The following is a 15,816-nucleotide window of genomic DNA, read 5'->3' as shown; positions in this document are numbered from 1 at the left end:
TCTTTTCTTTGTTTGTTCAGCCATAGTAGATTACTGTTTACTCGCAACACTTGCAGAGAGCGGAAAAGCAGCCGCTTAGCTCCGCCTACCCTCTCTGGCAGACCAACCACTGCTGGCTGATGGAAAACGCGTCGCTAACTGGGCACCGCTTGGGATTTTTTTTGCTGAAGTCGCACCAGACAGCCAGTCTGTAATACTGCAAATGTAAAGGCTTTCATCAGTGGGCCATAGGCTCAGTCACCACTGTGTTCCCTCATTCAGCGATAGTGACTTAACAGGCATTTATTTAAATGAAAATCTTCTAGATTATTACTTTACATATAATTTTACACTTCTTCAGTTAAACTCTGCAGGCAGCAAAGATGGAAAAGTTTTAGAAAGCTAAACTTTGATTGTACTTGGTGACAGGTTATGAGCAAAGAGGCATCTGTGTCTGTCTGTGGATGTGAAGCTAACAAATTAAAGCAGCTCAACCCAAAGTTAAGAATCATAGACTTTATTTCCAGCTGCTTCCTGATCAGTATAAAATCATTATCAAATATTTACACGTAGGCAGAAATACAAAGGTTACGGTATTGCACATAAATCAGTACAAGATGGCACCAGTTTCAGTTGTAGAAAATGTTTTTAAAGATTTGCATGTGCTGATAAAAAAAACCTTCAGTCAGTTTCAGGGCTGAGAATGTTCCCAGGTCAGTTATGGTGTTTAGTAGTATTGTTGTTTCTGCAGTACAAAAGGAAGCTTCATCAAAATCTGTACAACAAGAGAAATTTGTTCATTTTTTGTTGTAATTAATCTTCTGTTTTTGTTCCTGGAAAGCCACAAGAAAGACTGTCTCTTTGTGTTTCCAAAAACATCTGAAGGTCTGGTTGTCTCTTAAAAAGTAGGACAAACTAGATCCTCACATGTTTGTGGAAGATCCCCGGTATGTCTGGCCACAGTTTATTAGATTTTGGTTTTGTGGGCAGTGTTGTCTGTCTGCCTTCAAGCTCAAAAGTCAACTGTGTGACCTCCTGAGAAGAGCTGTCCTTATTTGATCGATTCAAACAAAAGCTAGAGGCCACAGGAACTTGGATTGCATTGCTGATTCATCTGAAAACTCCTTGTAAAAAAAAAAACGAAGGCGCGTGATTGGCTATTTGAGTTTGACACTGAGCAGGAAGGTCCGGATCTCCATCGGCCTCAAGGTCACGTCCCAGGTGGAGGGGTCTTCATACGTCTTGAGCAGGGGCCTCTCACCTGAAAACATACATGATGCTGTCACACTGGAATTTATAAAAAGGGGAATATTTTGGGGTGACAGGTACCAAAACTTTTGCATTTGCACAGTGCTTCAATAAGCAGCTGCAGAACAGACTCCAACGGCTGATCTGTGATGGCAAATGTGCCCGATCAAAATACGTCCAGTTAAAGTGCTTCTTTTTGCACCTGACAGGACTCAGATTGTTATTCTAAGTGTCTGAAAACTTTACAGGAAGAATCCCTGCAGAGATATACCTTTTTTTTAAGTTATGTCCTTTTTCATAAACCAAAATGTGCCTTTTAATTGCCTTTTCCACGTACACCAGACTCCATTAAAAAAAACTGCGATTTAACCCTGCAGCACACATGAGTTGCTGGTCTACTGCTGCCTTAATTCTTTAGTTTATTTGTGGTATTTGTGTTTCAAATGTTTTATTCTGACTCTACACAATATATGTGTAACACAATAAAACAAAGTAACTGAACCAGGCAGCAGACAACAACACCTGTGATCTGCAAGTTAAAATCGCCGGTTTTGTCAATGGAGTCTGGTGGCTTTGAAGTAACGATTTAACAGCTGTTTTTCGCTATTAAAAAAAGCACATTACTCTTCAACAAAAAGGTCTCTCTCTTAAGGAATTCTTTAAGTGATGTTTTCAGACAGTTTTAATAACAATCTGAGACAAAATAGGCAATTTTATTGGACACATGTCAGGCCCCTAAAGATTTAGTTGCAGCCGTGACAGACTGTTAAGAGGCTAAAGCAATCCACTGGAGCGACTGCACATTTTTTTGTACTTAAGTTATTTAGACACCAAAATATGTAAAAAAGAAATAGAGCCGAGGTTTAAAAACACTGGAATTCCCTCCATTTGCTGGATTAAACTGTCGTAAAAACCAGAGACAATGAGTCTTGATGAGCCATAAAACACCCCGCAGTTTACTATCACAGCTTTGAGCCATAACAACGCTTTTATGACTCATTATATTCCACTGACTGCTTGATTAGTCCCTGCAGGGAAATAGTCTTTAAAGTTAAGTTGTCTGTAATGGAGCAGTGATTATCACCCTGGTAGAATTAAAAACGCATCCGTGTATTTCTGCGTTCAGCCTCCTCTCCTAAATCTACTGTTCAAACTGAGCCTCAAACACCAGTCAGCGCTCCATCAGTGACTGGCAGCTCACCAGCAGCCACTTCCTGCCAGACAGCCGACACGGGAGACAAATTCACCACATTTAGCGGCCTGGTGCTCATTTCTGGTTTCAACGGTGCAGACTTTCTCTTCTGGTTCTGTTTACTCCTTCAACGGGAGGTTAAACTTCAGCGCTCACTTGAGACATCTTCCAGCGAGGTTGTCTCATAATTTCTTTCATGCATGATCCCGAGAGGAAGAATTGGAGCGTTAATAAGTGACCCTCTCTCGGCTTAGTTATAGTGCTATCATAAGAGTGAAATTTTGCCATCTATGCATAAAAAAAGAAAATCTTCAGGGTGAATTTCTAAGAAATCTACAACAGCAGATTAATTCTCCCCTCAGAAATTGACCTTTAATAGTTTGAATACTTCATGTGCTTCCTTGGCAACTTCATCCACAAGACATCTTGGTCTAATAATCTAAACAGCAGACAGATATGCATTCCTTTTTAATTATTTTTCCATGGATGAAGAGGCCCTTTGAGTTTAATGTCTTTTCTTCTAGCTGCTGAGGGTCTCAGCATAACAGTTTCTACTTCTGTGTCACATTTCCTGCAGCTGCTAACCGACTCACGGTGACTAATGATATGTTGTTGTTTAGAGTGTGACTGCTGTTCCACCGCTTTGTTTTCATGTCGTGTTACACCACTCAGACTACAACGGCTTTTGTGGTGTAGAAAACGAGCGCTTTATTACTTCACAGGCGGGGCTGACGAAACAACACGCTACAAGAACACGGGGCCTGACTACTTCCAGAAACTTCTTCTATGTGTCTAACTGTGTTGTGCAGCAAGAAGCATACTCTGCCACCTACTGGCGAGTGTAACAAAGTAACTCTATGTCACAGTGTATTATGTACCTGAGTGTTAAATAACAGTGGCTGAACATGGAAAAACAAGACGAGGTCAAAACCTCGTATGTGGCTGACCGCATCAGGTCAATGTGCGCTTTTGTGGGCAATGTGTTACAAGGACTGTCCTCATGAGGTCGATGATGACGTGTATGAAAGCAGGTGCACGCTGCGGACGTAGGTGAGGACAGCGGAGGAGCAGCGCCGCCTACTCCCCGAACAAAGTATCCAGAGCCGTATAGACAGAGAGTCGCGTCAGTGGAGGTCCAATATGCTCCCACTCTCTCTCTCTCGGCTCTGAAAGTACTGTCACTCACTCGCTCACTCACTCACATACAGACCCATGTGTACGGCTTACCCCGGCTGTTACACGCACTCTCTTCACTTCCTGTCTATGTCACTTGACCATCACCGCCCTCTCTCTCTTGCTTGGGGCAGATTTGGGTTGAAAACTTATCGTAGCTTTTTTCTTAAAAGCTTCGGTACATTTCGAACTTAAAAATAAGGTAGATTGTATAGTTTTAAAACATGTTGACAACCTTAATTCAGATACTGAAACAGGACTTTTTAAAATACATCACATTGAGAAATATAAATACTAAATTATATATATTTTTTCCCCACAAACAAAGCCACGATTCTAAAATGTTAAGCATTTTCTAAATAAAAGCAGCCACATAATAACTTCACCTGAATAAAACTGTTATATTGGAAAAAATGGATTGTAATCAAGAACCCTCTGATCCAAAAACTTTTAAAGGATCTGAGCAAATTGACTTTAAGCATGTTTAAGCCTAGCGTAGTGAAGTAAGTGGCAGGTGTAGGTGTTCTGTACCTGACTGTGGCGTCCACTGAAAACGTTTCATCTCGTCCTTCCACTGATTGGCCGACAGGTTCAGTTCAGAGAAGCCCAAAACCTCCAGAGTGGAAAACAGCTTCTACACCGACAGAGAGCAAGACAGGGGCATGGAATAAGTAGCTATAAGTAACTATTAAAATGTGATTATAAATACTTTTATTTTACTTTATTAATTGATTTTATTGTACATAAAAATTAAACAGTCTTTGTATAAAATGTCTGCAATATCAAAGAGGCAAACAAGTCAATTTTTCAACCCTCAAACGGAGCATGAATAATCTGATAAATTCACCATTAGTCTGTATCAAAACCGTAATTTAATGATGTAAAGTTTATGTGTTTAAAAGTCTGACCTGCAGGTTCACGGTAACAGGCTGCGAGTTCTCTTTGCTCTCCCAGCTCTGGAACTGATGCTCGAGTCTCAGCAGCACCGAGTCTTTGTCCCACTGAGTCAGTGTGAGCAGGTGGACAGCAGGGGGCAGCGCAGCCTGCAGCCCAGAGAACTAAAGACACACAGAGAGGGGAAGGTAATCGGTCTTTCTCTTATTTTTCTTATAAACTGCCCCTCAGTCCCACAGGACAGTCTGCAGATATGATATTGATATTAAAAAATATTTTACAGCTCCTCCTCACTCACCTCCAGTTGAGTGTTTGGGTGCAGATCTCCCTCAGTGAACGTCAGCAGTGGCTGCAGTACCACCTCCTGCGCCAGGGGGCGGTGAGCGTCAGCCGCACTAGGCGGGCGGTCAAGAGAGAGCAGGAGGCGGCCTCGGACCACCAGCCCCTCAGGGAAGATATTGGAGGTCTCATTGAGAGGCTCGCCGACGCCGCGGACATCATCGTACAGCAGGCGGCGGTGGAGCTGAGGGGGAGGAGAGGATGTGTTTGTTTGTACTGTGATAGTGTTGTTGTCTGATCCAGGTTAAAGGAGAAGTCAATTTTTTCTTTTAAACATGGTTCCTATTTTACACACGGTCAGTAAATGCTAGACGGACAGTAACGGCAGGACCTATCCAAAGTTCTTGTTTTTGGAACTGACAAGCTCAGACTGTTAAACTTAGTGACTGACAACATTACAAAAAGCATCTCTAACAACTAATAACATTTATGTTAATATAGGATCCTTTTTTAAAACCAGAAACAGCTGTTACATTGCTCCGTTATCAAGCCACCAGACCCCATTGATAAAAACACAAATCTTACCTTGCAGAACACAGCTGCTTCTGGTCTACTGCTGCCTTGTTTGGTTGCGTTATTGGTTGACTTTGGTGGTTTTAAAAGGAAGTTTGTTCCAAAAATAATGTTGGTGTAACACAAAATAACACAAAAAACGAACTAATCGAGGCAGCGGTAGACAAGCAACTCCTGTGTCTGTGAGGTAAAATTAGTGTTTTTGTCAATGGAGTCTGGTGGCATTAAAGAACGCGGTGTAACAGCTGTTTCTGGATTCATTAAAAACATCTTTCTACTTCATAAAGGTCTTTTCTCTGTTGGGATCCTTTCTTTAATGTTGTCACACACTTAAAATAAAAAAAAATCTGAGCCTGTCAGTGGCAAAAACAAGAACTTTAATTGATGTAAATTCATCAGGTCGCTTGCCCCAAAGGATTATGTCGCAGCTATTACAGGCTGTATCTCTGCTAACAAGCAGTCTAGTGAAGCATTCTAAAGCTTTGTGTACTTTCAGTAATTAAATATATGCAAAAATAATAGGGCTATATTTAAAATATATATTGGAATCACCCTTTCTTAACCTAATAAGGATTACCATGATCTCCAGAGAGCCGTTCTGGATGCTGCCTCCTCCCTGAGAGCGATCGGTCACCACAGTGAGCTGGTCCATATCATCCTGAAAACACACACATGCATGGACACACACAGTCACACATTAGTTGTTTGAGGAGCGAGGAAAGGCTACGTACAAAATAGTTTCAGCTTCCTCTTAATGGTAAATTATTTCAGAGAAACCTTTCACACCTTGATGAAAGCGCGGGAGTTGATGGGGTAGTAGTTTCCAGCGATGGGCTCCGACTGCCTCAGGTTCCATGTCGGACGGAAATCTTTCCTTCAGGACAATAAAGGCGACAAACACACATAAATATCTGAGCTTTAGAAGAACCAATGAGTTCAGTCAATCACACTTTAATTTCTATTGTTACTTAAAATCCACATCAGCAAAACATGGTAATAATTCATTCTAAAACAGCCTCTTCCTCCTGTGAAATACGCTGCAGTGGTTTGTCTACTAATCATTAAAAGAAGATAAGTTGCCAACCATTTTTGATCAGAATTTTTTAAGCCGTAATTAAAAACATTCACTGGTTCTTCTTAAATGTGCTAAATCACTGCTTTGCTTTGTCATTTATCGTACGGGTTTCGGTTGGTTGGACAAAAGCAGCAATTTAAAGACGTCCCTCTTGTCTCTGGGAAGTTGTTTTTTGAAATTCTCAAAGACTAAAATTACTTCGCTTACTTCCTCTGCAGCACCTCTCTGCCGTTGGAATCAGTGTAGAAATATTCAGCAGTTTGGATACTTGTGTCAAGGCGAGTGATCACCTCCTTCCCCAGGTTATCACTAACGGATGAAGAGAATAAAAGAGGTTGAAGTGATACATTTTGGCCACAACTTAAAATGCCTAGAATATAAAAGATTCTGTTTTTTTTATAACACCAACATATATACTGACTTATGTATATCTGATAAACACACACTCACTCGATGGGCAGCGGTCCGACCGTCCACTCCAGCTCCAGAGCTCTGCTGTCACTGTACAGACGAACCACCTGAGACACCCAGGGAGCAAACCACTGCCTCACCTCCTGCACTGCAGAGGTCTGGAACAAGGACGCAACATAAATAATAAACATTTTTCTGACATTCACAAGTGCCAATTATTGGAATTGAAACATAGCTTGTCTATACGGGGGACGTGGGTGATTGCTTTCTCTGCTATCTGGAGGATATGCAACGCTACATTTCTATCCTGCTGACAGGTCGCCATTGTAGCGACTTTCCAATCAAATGTAGCCTAAATCATAGCCTGCTTTATCCTCCATTGTACTCTTAAGGAAACCATATTTACAAAATGAGCATCATGCTGTATTATGGAAGACTTTAAACTAACAACTGAGACCATGAACTCATTGTGAAAATGTTAGGGTGAGGGTATAAATCACGTGAGAAGTAAGCTCATTTCCAACATGCTTTCATACAATCAAACTTGTTATTGCAACTACTTGAGTCGCCCCCTGCTGGCAAGTGCAAAGAATGCATGTTGAAAGCACTTTTGCATTGTGAGTTAGAAGAAAATGTAAGAGAACAATAAAGCTGAAGGCGACGACGTTCCCCACCTGAATGGTCTCCGTTTTGGCCGTCTTGCTGATGATGAAAGGCGTGGAGGAGTTCGGTCTGAAGATGTAGGCGCCTGAAGGCTGGTTACTCTCTGAGTTGTTACCGTCACTGCTGTTGTACCTGGAACACGGGACACACACACAATCAATCATTAACAAACTTAAAGGAAGAAAAAGTTTGGTAAACAAAGTTACACAAAAACTGCAGGTGTGTTTGTGTGACAGAGGAACTAACCAGTAGAAGTTCTGGGTCAGTTTGATGGTCTGCTTGGTCTCCAGGTTGCTGAGGCTGCTCAGGAGGCCAGTGTCGGGGTCAAAGGTCACTCGTAGAAACTGGAATACGTGGACATACAAATATATGTTTTTTTAGAAAATAATACAAATGCATGTAAAGCTTTGGAAACTGCATACAGGTGGAATCAACATGTACAAACTGCACAGGATTAGCGCTTTAGTTAAGATATAGCAACTCAGTTCCAACACTTTTTCCTGAATTTCTTTCAGAATAAAATAATTTCAGTTTATATATATATATATATATATATATATATATATATATATATATATATGTACATATATTTTACAAAGATGGACCTAGCTCTTGAATAAGTCATGTCACAATAACTACCTGCCCTTCTTACCCTTTTCACTCTCGTGTTTGACTCTTATTTTGAAATGCAAACCACGCCGTTCTTCATATGTTTGCTTCCTGTCTGTGAACCATTATGTGCAGACAGTGCAGCACAAAGCACATGTGTGACAATGTAGTAAGCACCTTGTTCTGGATGGCTGTGGGCGTTTCATGGTGTGTGGAGGCAGGTGGAGGCCCGTCCTGAAGCAGGGACACTGAGTAGGTGGTGAAGCCCAGAGGGGGAGCCTGCACCTGGAACACCAGCTCGTTGACAGCGGAGCCTCTGTTTTTTCTCACCTCCCGCGTGGCTGCGGACACTGGAACCACCTGAAACAGAGACACAGAGGAGCTGGTATCCTGTTGTGCTTTTTCTGTTTCACATCTCCAAACTGAAAAAGTGCCCGTAAAATCATAAGCAAAGAAACACACAGCAACTGAAGGATAACTTCTAATATGACCAAATACAGTCGGTAGAATCTGGATGATGACACGTTTCACCCTTTAACAAAATAAAAGCATCATAAGTTTGAATGTCTTAAAAATGAAACATTATCTTGCTATAAAGTGAACTTTTTATGCTATGATCCGATACTGATCTGTTTTTACTTTTTACTGGGTTATTTTTCTTACAGGCTCTTAACTTTTTTAGGAACATTTTTAAAGGAACTGCAAAAGATAATGCGGGCAAACATTTGATTAACCGTTCTTAAAGGGGGGGTATTACATTTATTCAAAGCTTCATATTTCACTCTGTGATACCTGTGGAGTAGCTTAGCATTTACAGTTTAAAAAAACTCCTCATGTTTCTCACACTGCTGCTCTGTGCAGGCCCTCGTACAGCCTCTGCCTGAAACGACTCAGCCAGCTCTGTCCCTTTAAGAAACCCCGCCCCTACAGCCCACTTTCTTCCGATTGGCCAGCTCTCTGAAGCCTGCTGAGGCTGCACTTTATGACATCACAAAGTGCAGCGTGAAGCTTGTTTGACAACATTTCAAAAAGGATACTTAAAAAAATAAAGACATTTAAGGCAGGCAAGATCCCTTTTGCAACAAGAAACAGCTGATACATTGCTCCTTGAAAAGACACCAGACTCCATTGATAAAAACACTAATTTCACCACAGAAGTTTCTGCTGCCTTGTTCGGCTAGTTTAAATGTGTCATTGGTTGACATTGGCTGTTTTTAATGGAAGTTAATGTTGGTGTAACACAAAAACACAAAAAACTAACCGATCGAGGCAGCGGTAGAGAAGCACCTTCCATGTCTGAAACTGTGTGAAACCTGGCGTTCACAGCAGCAGCCTACAGACTGAGCTGAGAAGCCTGGGGATTACTCCAACATACTTTTACCGACAGAAACTTCACCCACGTTTAGTCTGGACATCCAACACTGTAACATTATATATGTCTTAAAATGTGAAACAGCATAATACCCCCTCTGTAAGTTATAAAGAAAGGAGAAAAAATGACTTCGATAATCATAACTTTTTGTATCGTTTGCCTCTTCGGGAAGACAAAGAATGACCAATGATCGGACTGCAGATTGGTGGTTAATAACTACTGTGTATGTCATGTGTCTGACAGGTGAAAAGCATGCTGTGGATAAACTCACTTAGGCTGTTACACACTCACTGACCTGGCAGTCCACAGATTTGCCGCTAGCATCTGATACGACGTACGCTGATCCGTTCACCGGCAGCCTCACCGGCCAAGTGACGGGGCGAGCGAGAGGGTTGTACACATTGATTGAGAACTGAGAGAGAGAGAGAGAGAGAGAGAGAGAGAGCGAGCGAGAGAGAGCGATAAGCTTCATATAGTTAATATTTACACAAACATTTCCTCAGTTTTATTGTTACAATTTAAACTCATGGTTCTCGAAATAAGGTGTACATGTTTTGGTGAAGAGTCTAGAAATTCACAGAAGCGTTTCGTTTACGTGTGTGTGTGTGTGTGTCACCTTTTTGCTGGACTCAGTGAGAGGACACACGCTGATGTTGAGGTTGTCACAGTAGACTCGCTCGGCAGACGAGCCGCTCAGAGCAGCCAGACTGTTACTGACCAACACCTGAGAGAGAAAGAAAGGTGTGTTATGTCCTCCACAATCATATCCACAAAAAATACTGCACACAAAAGGAACAGAAAAATAAGTAGTCCAAGCCCTGCAGCTTAAATATACAGGGCAATGCTAAGCTAGTTAGCATTATGAGTAGCGCTACATACCTGACAATGCTGCCAGCCGTTAGCGAGCCTCCTGGCGTAGTCGTTTGCCACGTGCTGCTTCTCTGTGCCCGACACTGCGTCATGGTGCTGAGCCACCGCCATGGCTTTCTCTGTCAGCCAGAGCACAAAGAAGTACCTGTCAGTCAGTCGTCTGTCGCGTTTAGAGTCACATATATTTATTTAAGTCACCTGTGACATTGAGAATGATGACAGTTTGACAGTTTGGTGAGTTATTCAGCCATTTATCAACTGCATTTGGCAAAAAAACTTCACCACTTTATGGAAACACACTTGCTTACCTCGGCACTAATCAGTAAGTAAGTCGCACAACACAAGTAGGTTGTATTACCATACCACTTAAATTATAATAATATACATCTTCTATATTTTTATATTTAAAATTATATTGCACTCTTATTTACTGAATTTGTTCCTTCTTAAATATATTTTATGTAAATAAATGTGCATATTTCCTTGGCATAAGCATTTCACGACACATTGTGTGTAACTGTGTATGTGACCAATAAAAATAAAAGCAAGTCTCACTCATAGTCTGGCTGTCTCCGTTACCAAAAGGCCCGCTCCTGGAGACTGGACCACCGAGTACCTCCAGCTGGTTACACGTCTGTAACAGAAACACAGTTACAAGAGCCTTTTACCCACAGTATGTTTATAACTTCAGATATAATATGACAGTTAGCTCAGATATTTTTTGGAGGATAAATACTTTTGATCTGCTGCCTAATGCAACCAACGATTGGGAAAAAAGGGTGTTGGGTTAAATTAGCATTAAAGATTAGCAACAATCCTACCAAGTAGCAAAGTAAAAAATAAGATATTTGGACAATATAGAAAAACAATGAGTAGCAATACCACAACATTAAACATAGAAAGGACGTATAAAAGTATAGAAGTATAAAAATAGGCTGACATTAAGACGAGAATATGTGTGTGATGTGTGTTTATGTTGTTGGTTGTGTATCATAGCGTAATAACATGCTAATTAAAACATTACACAATGCAAAATGACAGCATGTCATATGAAGGCATGTTGGTGTACGTGCTGTAGCTTAGCATTCATAGCTTGACTACACTGATGACACTTTCCATTTTATCTTGCTTTATTTACCTGGTTATATCTTTTACCCGGTTTTATTTACCTTGTTTTTACTGACGGCATAGTATATTATTCTTGTTATTTTTATCTTGTTTTTACTCAGGGTTACACTTTTAGTCTTGAGCACTGTTGTCACTTTATCTATCATGTTTTACAAGTCTGTTTTGTGCCGTCTATTGTGTGTGTGTGTGTGTGTGTGTGTGTAAAAGGAGGACGACTCACTCGCTGCAAACCAAATCGACCTGCGGGTACAAATAAAGTAACCTAACCTTAATCAATCTCAATATGCAAAGATGCTAAATTTTAGTGTTTGAATTTGTGCCAACATGCGAACATTAACCTTAATGCTATACTGTGTGCTACATAAAAGAATGCTCTCACGCTAACATGCTAAATGTAAGTTGAGAGTCATGAGTGATGTCTGAAAGTTGCCTCAGTTCATGATATTTTAACGGCTTACCAACCACAAAGAGGTGACACAACTTCTATAAAAGATGCTTACACTTTTTTTAAACTTAAAATGTAACTAATGTAATTTGATTTTATGTATAACATTTGAGAATCTGTTAAGAATCTGGTTTCATACATCAGACTTTGCTTTTGCAAACAGCTGCGTCGCCCCCTGCTGGCAATAACAAAGAATGCATGTGTGTTGAGAACAGTGAACCTGAACGCTACCTGCAGGTTGCTGTTGCTGACCCTCTCATAACGTTTAAGCGCCGGCCTGCTGGTAAAGTAGCCGGTCCACAAATCATGATCGTTGTCTGCATAGGGGAAGAAATCATCCGTCTTCAAAGCCCTGAGTTGAAAGAGTTGAAAAGTTTCAGCATTAAGGGTATAACTCTGTTAATCCAACATTTCCCTGCTTATTTAAAGTCCACACTACCAGCTGGAGTTTGCTCTGTGCAGCTCCTGCAGGTAGCAGGACGGGGTAGAGTACAGCACGTTGACTCTGATGCCGTTCGCCTGCTGGGCGTTGACGTAGTGGATGAGCTTGTCCAGGTTCTTGTACCACAGGTTGGCGTTCTCGTACTGGAAGTCTGAGCCCATGGTCATGATGATGTGATTGGTCTTATACACCGTAGACTGAGGGGAGAAAAAGAGAATTGTAAGTGAATTGACTCACTGTTGAGATACGTTTAAGTTTAGGTAAATGGATGTATGTGTGCGTGTCTAACCTGACTTTCTGCGATGGTGAGGAAGCGATTCACCACGTCATCAACATTATAGTCCTCCAGGTCGGGGTCGTCTCTGATGGGGGGGTCATCACAAGACTGGTCCCAGCAGAAGCCTTCAGGAGGGTTGTATCCGTTGGGAAGGATCCCTGTTTCATAACAAAACATACTGATTCATGCGCCCAATGTGGCCTCAGGTAAAGGTTTGTGCAGGACTTTTATTACCAGTGAAGAGGTCCGCCATGGGGGGTGTGAGGCTGTCAGAGGCCCTCCACAGAAGCTCCTGCTCCTTTTCCGACATCCTGCGAAAGCGGTCCTGGTAATCCAGACGACCAAAGAAGAAGCCGTCGTACCCCATCTGGAAGAAAACACACAGGAAACAGTTAGCTTGAAGCTCGGAAACACACTTAACTGGATCATTAACGGCACATTTCTTAAAGTGTTTATTTTAGGAAATTTGATTATTTGCCACCTTGCTGAGAGTAAAACAGGAAGATTGTTACCCGTCTTTGGTCTGCAGAGCAAGCATAAAGATACAGCTAACAGCTGGTTAGCATAGCTTAGCAACACAGCTAGCCTGGCTCTGTCTGAAGGCAGCAACATTTTCCAACCAGCACCTTCAGAGCTCACTTAAAAATCTTTGATTTTTCATTAGTTGAAACCAAACACAGCTGCAACAAAATTAACCTATTAATCGGCTACTTTTTATATAATATAAAATGTTCTGGATTCTTTCCTCCTCTATGACCAAACAAGACATTTGTGCACGTCGTCTTGAGCTTTGAGAAACACTGCAATTTAATGACATTTTTTAGATAAACAACTAATCTGCAAATTGAGAAAATAATCAACAGATTGATGGAGATTAAAAAAGTTAGTTGCAGCCGTAAAATTGAAGTGTTCTTGAAATGCCGTGGTATTAACAGAACTCAAAGAAGTTGCTGCACTGGTCCTGCAAATAATGCCAGGTAAATCATTTTAATCCAACTGTCTGCAAATAGGCGACATCTTTGCTAAATTTTTGTTATTCCTGAATAAACTACCTGTGCAAACATGGAGGCGTGTTCACGAGCATGTCCAAACGGGTCGATGTGCCAGGCGACACGGGGGCGACCGCAGGTTCCAAAGGTCTCGTTGAGGAACCTCAGGCCCATCGTCATCTGGTCGATGACAGCGCTGTAGTGGGTGGTGGCCTCGTCACTCATGCACCAGCCGCCGTTCACAAACTCCAGCCGGCCTGGAGGAAAGAGGGAGGATGATACAGGGGAAATGTTTACTCAGGTTATGGAGCGAAACCCTGTCATTGCAGAGTTTAATGTACCTTCGTTAACCAGCTGTTTGACCGTCTGCTGCATGCCGGCGCTCTGCTGTTTCCACCAGCGGTAGAAGAACGCCGTCTCCACGTAGATAAACCTCCGGTCTGGATTCTTCAGCAGCTGATCCACCACCGAGTCCAGGATGTACTGCACGCCTGCATGCTGGATGTCATTACGATCTACACACAGATGCACAAACACAGGAATAGAGTATTAGTGCAGAGTATAAGAGAAGCTGTAAGGATTTAAATCCAGCTGGAAGAAGTAAATCAACTGTGTCACCAGTTTGTAATTCCTGGGCCAAAATGTAGAAACAATGTGCAAAGTATATATTTAGACGTTTTTCAACCTTAAAACTGAAACCATGTCCATGCGCTGCAATATCATATTACATTAAATAGATTAAAAATGGAGGAAAGTTTGCATTCATGCACATTGTCACACATTATACATATACCCATCTACAGTGCAGATGATCTCTGCTTGTATAACAACACACGGGTCAAAAACAGCTGCCGCTTCTCTATAAAAAGAAGAAGTGTGAAGCTGAAGCACACGAGCTCGCCACTGAATCTCATTAAAGCTATAAAAGTGTTATCACAGTGTTTGTTAGTGAAGATCACTGACAGAAGTCATATGACAGGACATAAAAAGGATGACTTGGAACGTGCTTTTTTGAGGAGATAAATTGTAAACATGAAAACCATTATATAAGAATTATACAACACCTTTTCCTAGAAGGACTTTGTGAAATGAGAGATCTGTACATGTACGTAGCAACAACTGCAAGATATAAATCAGACGTTTAAAAAACAGACCGGTTTGTTGCTGAAGTTTGCAGCAAATTTCAGCAGCTCAGGAAGCAAATTCCAGGACTTTGATCCTTCCACAAAAAAAAGCTGTTTAAGCAAAAAGATGTTTTGCAAAATGTCACTTTAGGATTGCCACTTGAAGCTGGTCCGGTGTAATAAAGTTTATTTATAAATAAAAGGGCAGCTATGATGGTGCTTTGTTTGCTTTTTGTGCAAGATTTTAAAGGTTTAAGTGTAAAGAGAATTTATGGATTTAATTACTACATGGAGAAGACAGGAGCCTTTAAAAAAGGGAAGCAACAGGATGTATGGGAGGTAAATTCAGTGTGGGTGTGTGTGTGTGTGTGTGTGTGTGTGTGTGTGTGTGTGTGTGTGTAACTGACCTCCATAGTAGTACTGGTCAACTGTCTTGAGCCAGCCGACGTCATCGTGTGTGTGAGGGACCAGGTGGACATTCAGCATGTCTGGTTTGGTGGCATGACATGACTGCACACACACACAAATACACACTAAGAAGACAGCTACAGCACTGGAATACTACTCTATTATAGCGCTAATAAAAGGCACAAAGTCAGCAGGGAAATAAGATACAGTAACGTTTAATTAAGGTTCCTCAAACAATCTGGCAAAGCAAACAGGCGGATAAATGAAAGTGGAAGTAGCCACAGCTGGAGATAAGAAGCTAACTTATAACGTAAAGTATAAATACATCCAACAAACATAATAAACGTAAACTGGGCTCACCTCGTATCCGCACGTAGCAGCCTGTTTTGTTTCCTGGCCGAGAGGAAAACTTATAACCCCACTGATGAGGAAGAGGAGAGCCGCAGCCAGCTGCTGCTGCTGCTGCTGCCTGGCCGCCATGTTGGAAATAAACCGCAAATCATATGACTTCTGTTTATGTTCCGAGCAGTCACGTGACGGGACCTTCCAAAGGCACAGCAGGGAAGTTAGGTGCCCTCAGTTCAGACTATCAGGCGATGAAGAAATACAGAACGGCAGGCAGGACGCAACAGGAGACTGGAGTCAAAGAGTGTCTGTGAAGTAAG

At 41.6% G+C, this 15,816-nt stretch overlaps 1 protein-coding gene across 1 annotated transcript; it reads right to left on the bottom strand.

The window, feature by feature from the left end:
• Positions 1–480: 480 nt before the first annotated feature.
• Positions 481–15,631, bottom strand: man2b1 (mannosidase, alpha, class 2B, member 1). The gene is made up of 23 exons (XM_069666369.1): positions 15,512–15,631; positions 15,151–15,253; positions 13,961–14,134; positions 13,683–13,876; positions 12,865–12,997; positions 12,643–12,788; positions 12,351–12,550; positions 12,143–12,263; positions 10,894–10,972; positions 10,348–10,457; positions 10,085–10,192; positions 9,764–9,880; positions 8,274–8,456; positions 7,734–7,831; positions 7,499–7,619; positions 6,864–6,982; positions 6,621–6,722; positions 6,125–6,212; positions 5,916–5,996; positions 4,785–5,009; positions 4,501–4,650; positions 4,124–4,226; positions 481–1,240 (listed from the first exon to the last, which is right to left on the bottom strand). Exons 1-23 carry the CDS (start codon positions 15,629–15,631, stop codon positions 1,137–1,139), a joined length of 2,979 nt encoding a protein of 992 aa, XP_069522470.1. The 3' UTR covers positions 481–1,136.
• Positions 15,632–15,816: the final 185 nt, after the last annotated feature.

This window comes from Semicossyphus pulcher, unplaced genomic scaffold (genome assembly GCF_022749685.1).
Source record: "Semicossyphus pulcher isolate SPU_LCO1_2020_fin unplaced genomic scaffold, fSemPul1.0.p SCAF_17, whole genome shotgun sequence".
Taxonomy (NCBI): domain Eukaryota; kingdom Metazoa; phylum Chordata; class Actinopteri; order Labriformes; family Labridae; genus Semicossyphus; species Semicossyphus pulcher.
Note: the sequence above shows the minus strand (reverse complement) of the source record. Positions and strands in the feature narration are given on the sequence as shown.

Bases quoted from the DNA above. Each gene is read 5' to 3' on its own strand.
- man2b1 (XM_069666369.1), bottom strand. From the start codon at position 15,631: ATGGCGGCCAGGCAGCAGCAGCAGCAGCAGCTGGCTGCGGCTCTCCTC. The intron at 6,983-7,498 runs GTGGGGAACGTC...TCCTTGTTCCAG, and splicing joins CCAAAACGGAGACCATTCAG to ACCTCTGCAGTGCAGGAGGT. The intron at 6,723-6,863 runs GTGAGTGTGTGT...TTCATCCGTTAG, and splicing joins GTCGGACCGCTGCCCATCGA to TGATAACCTGGGGAAGGAGG.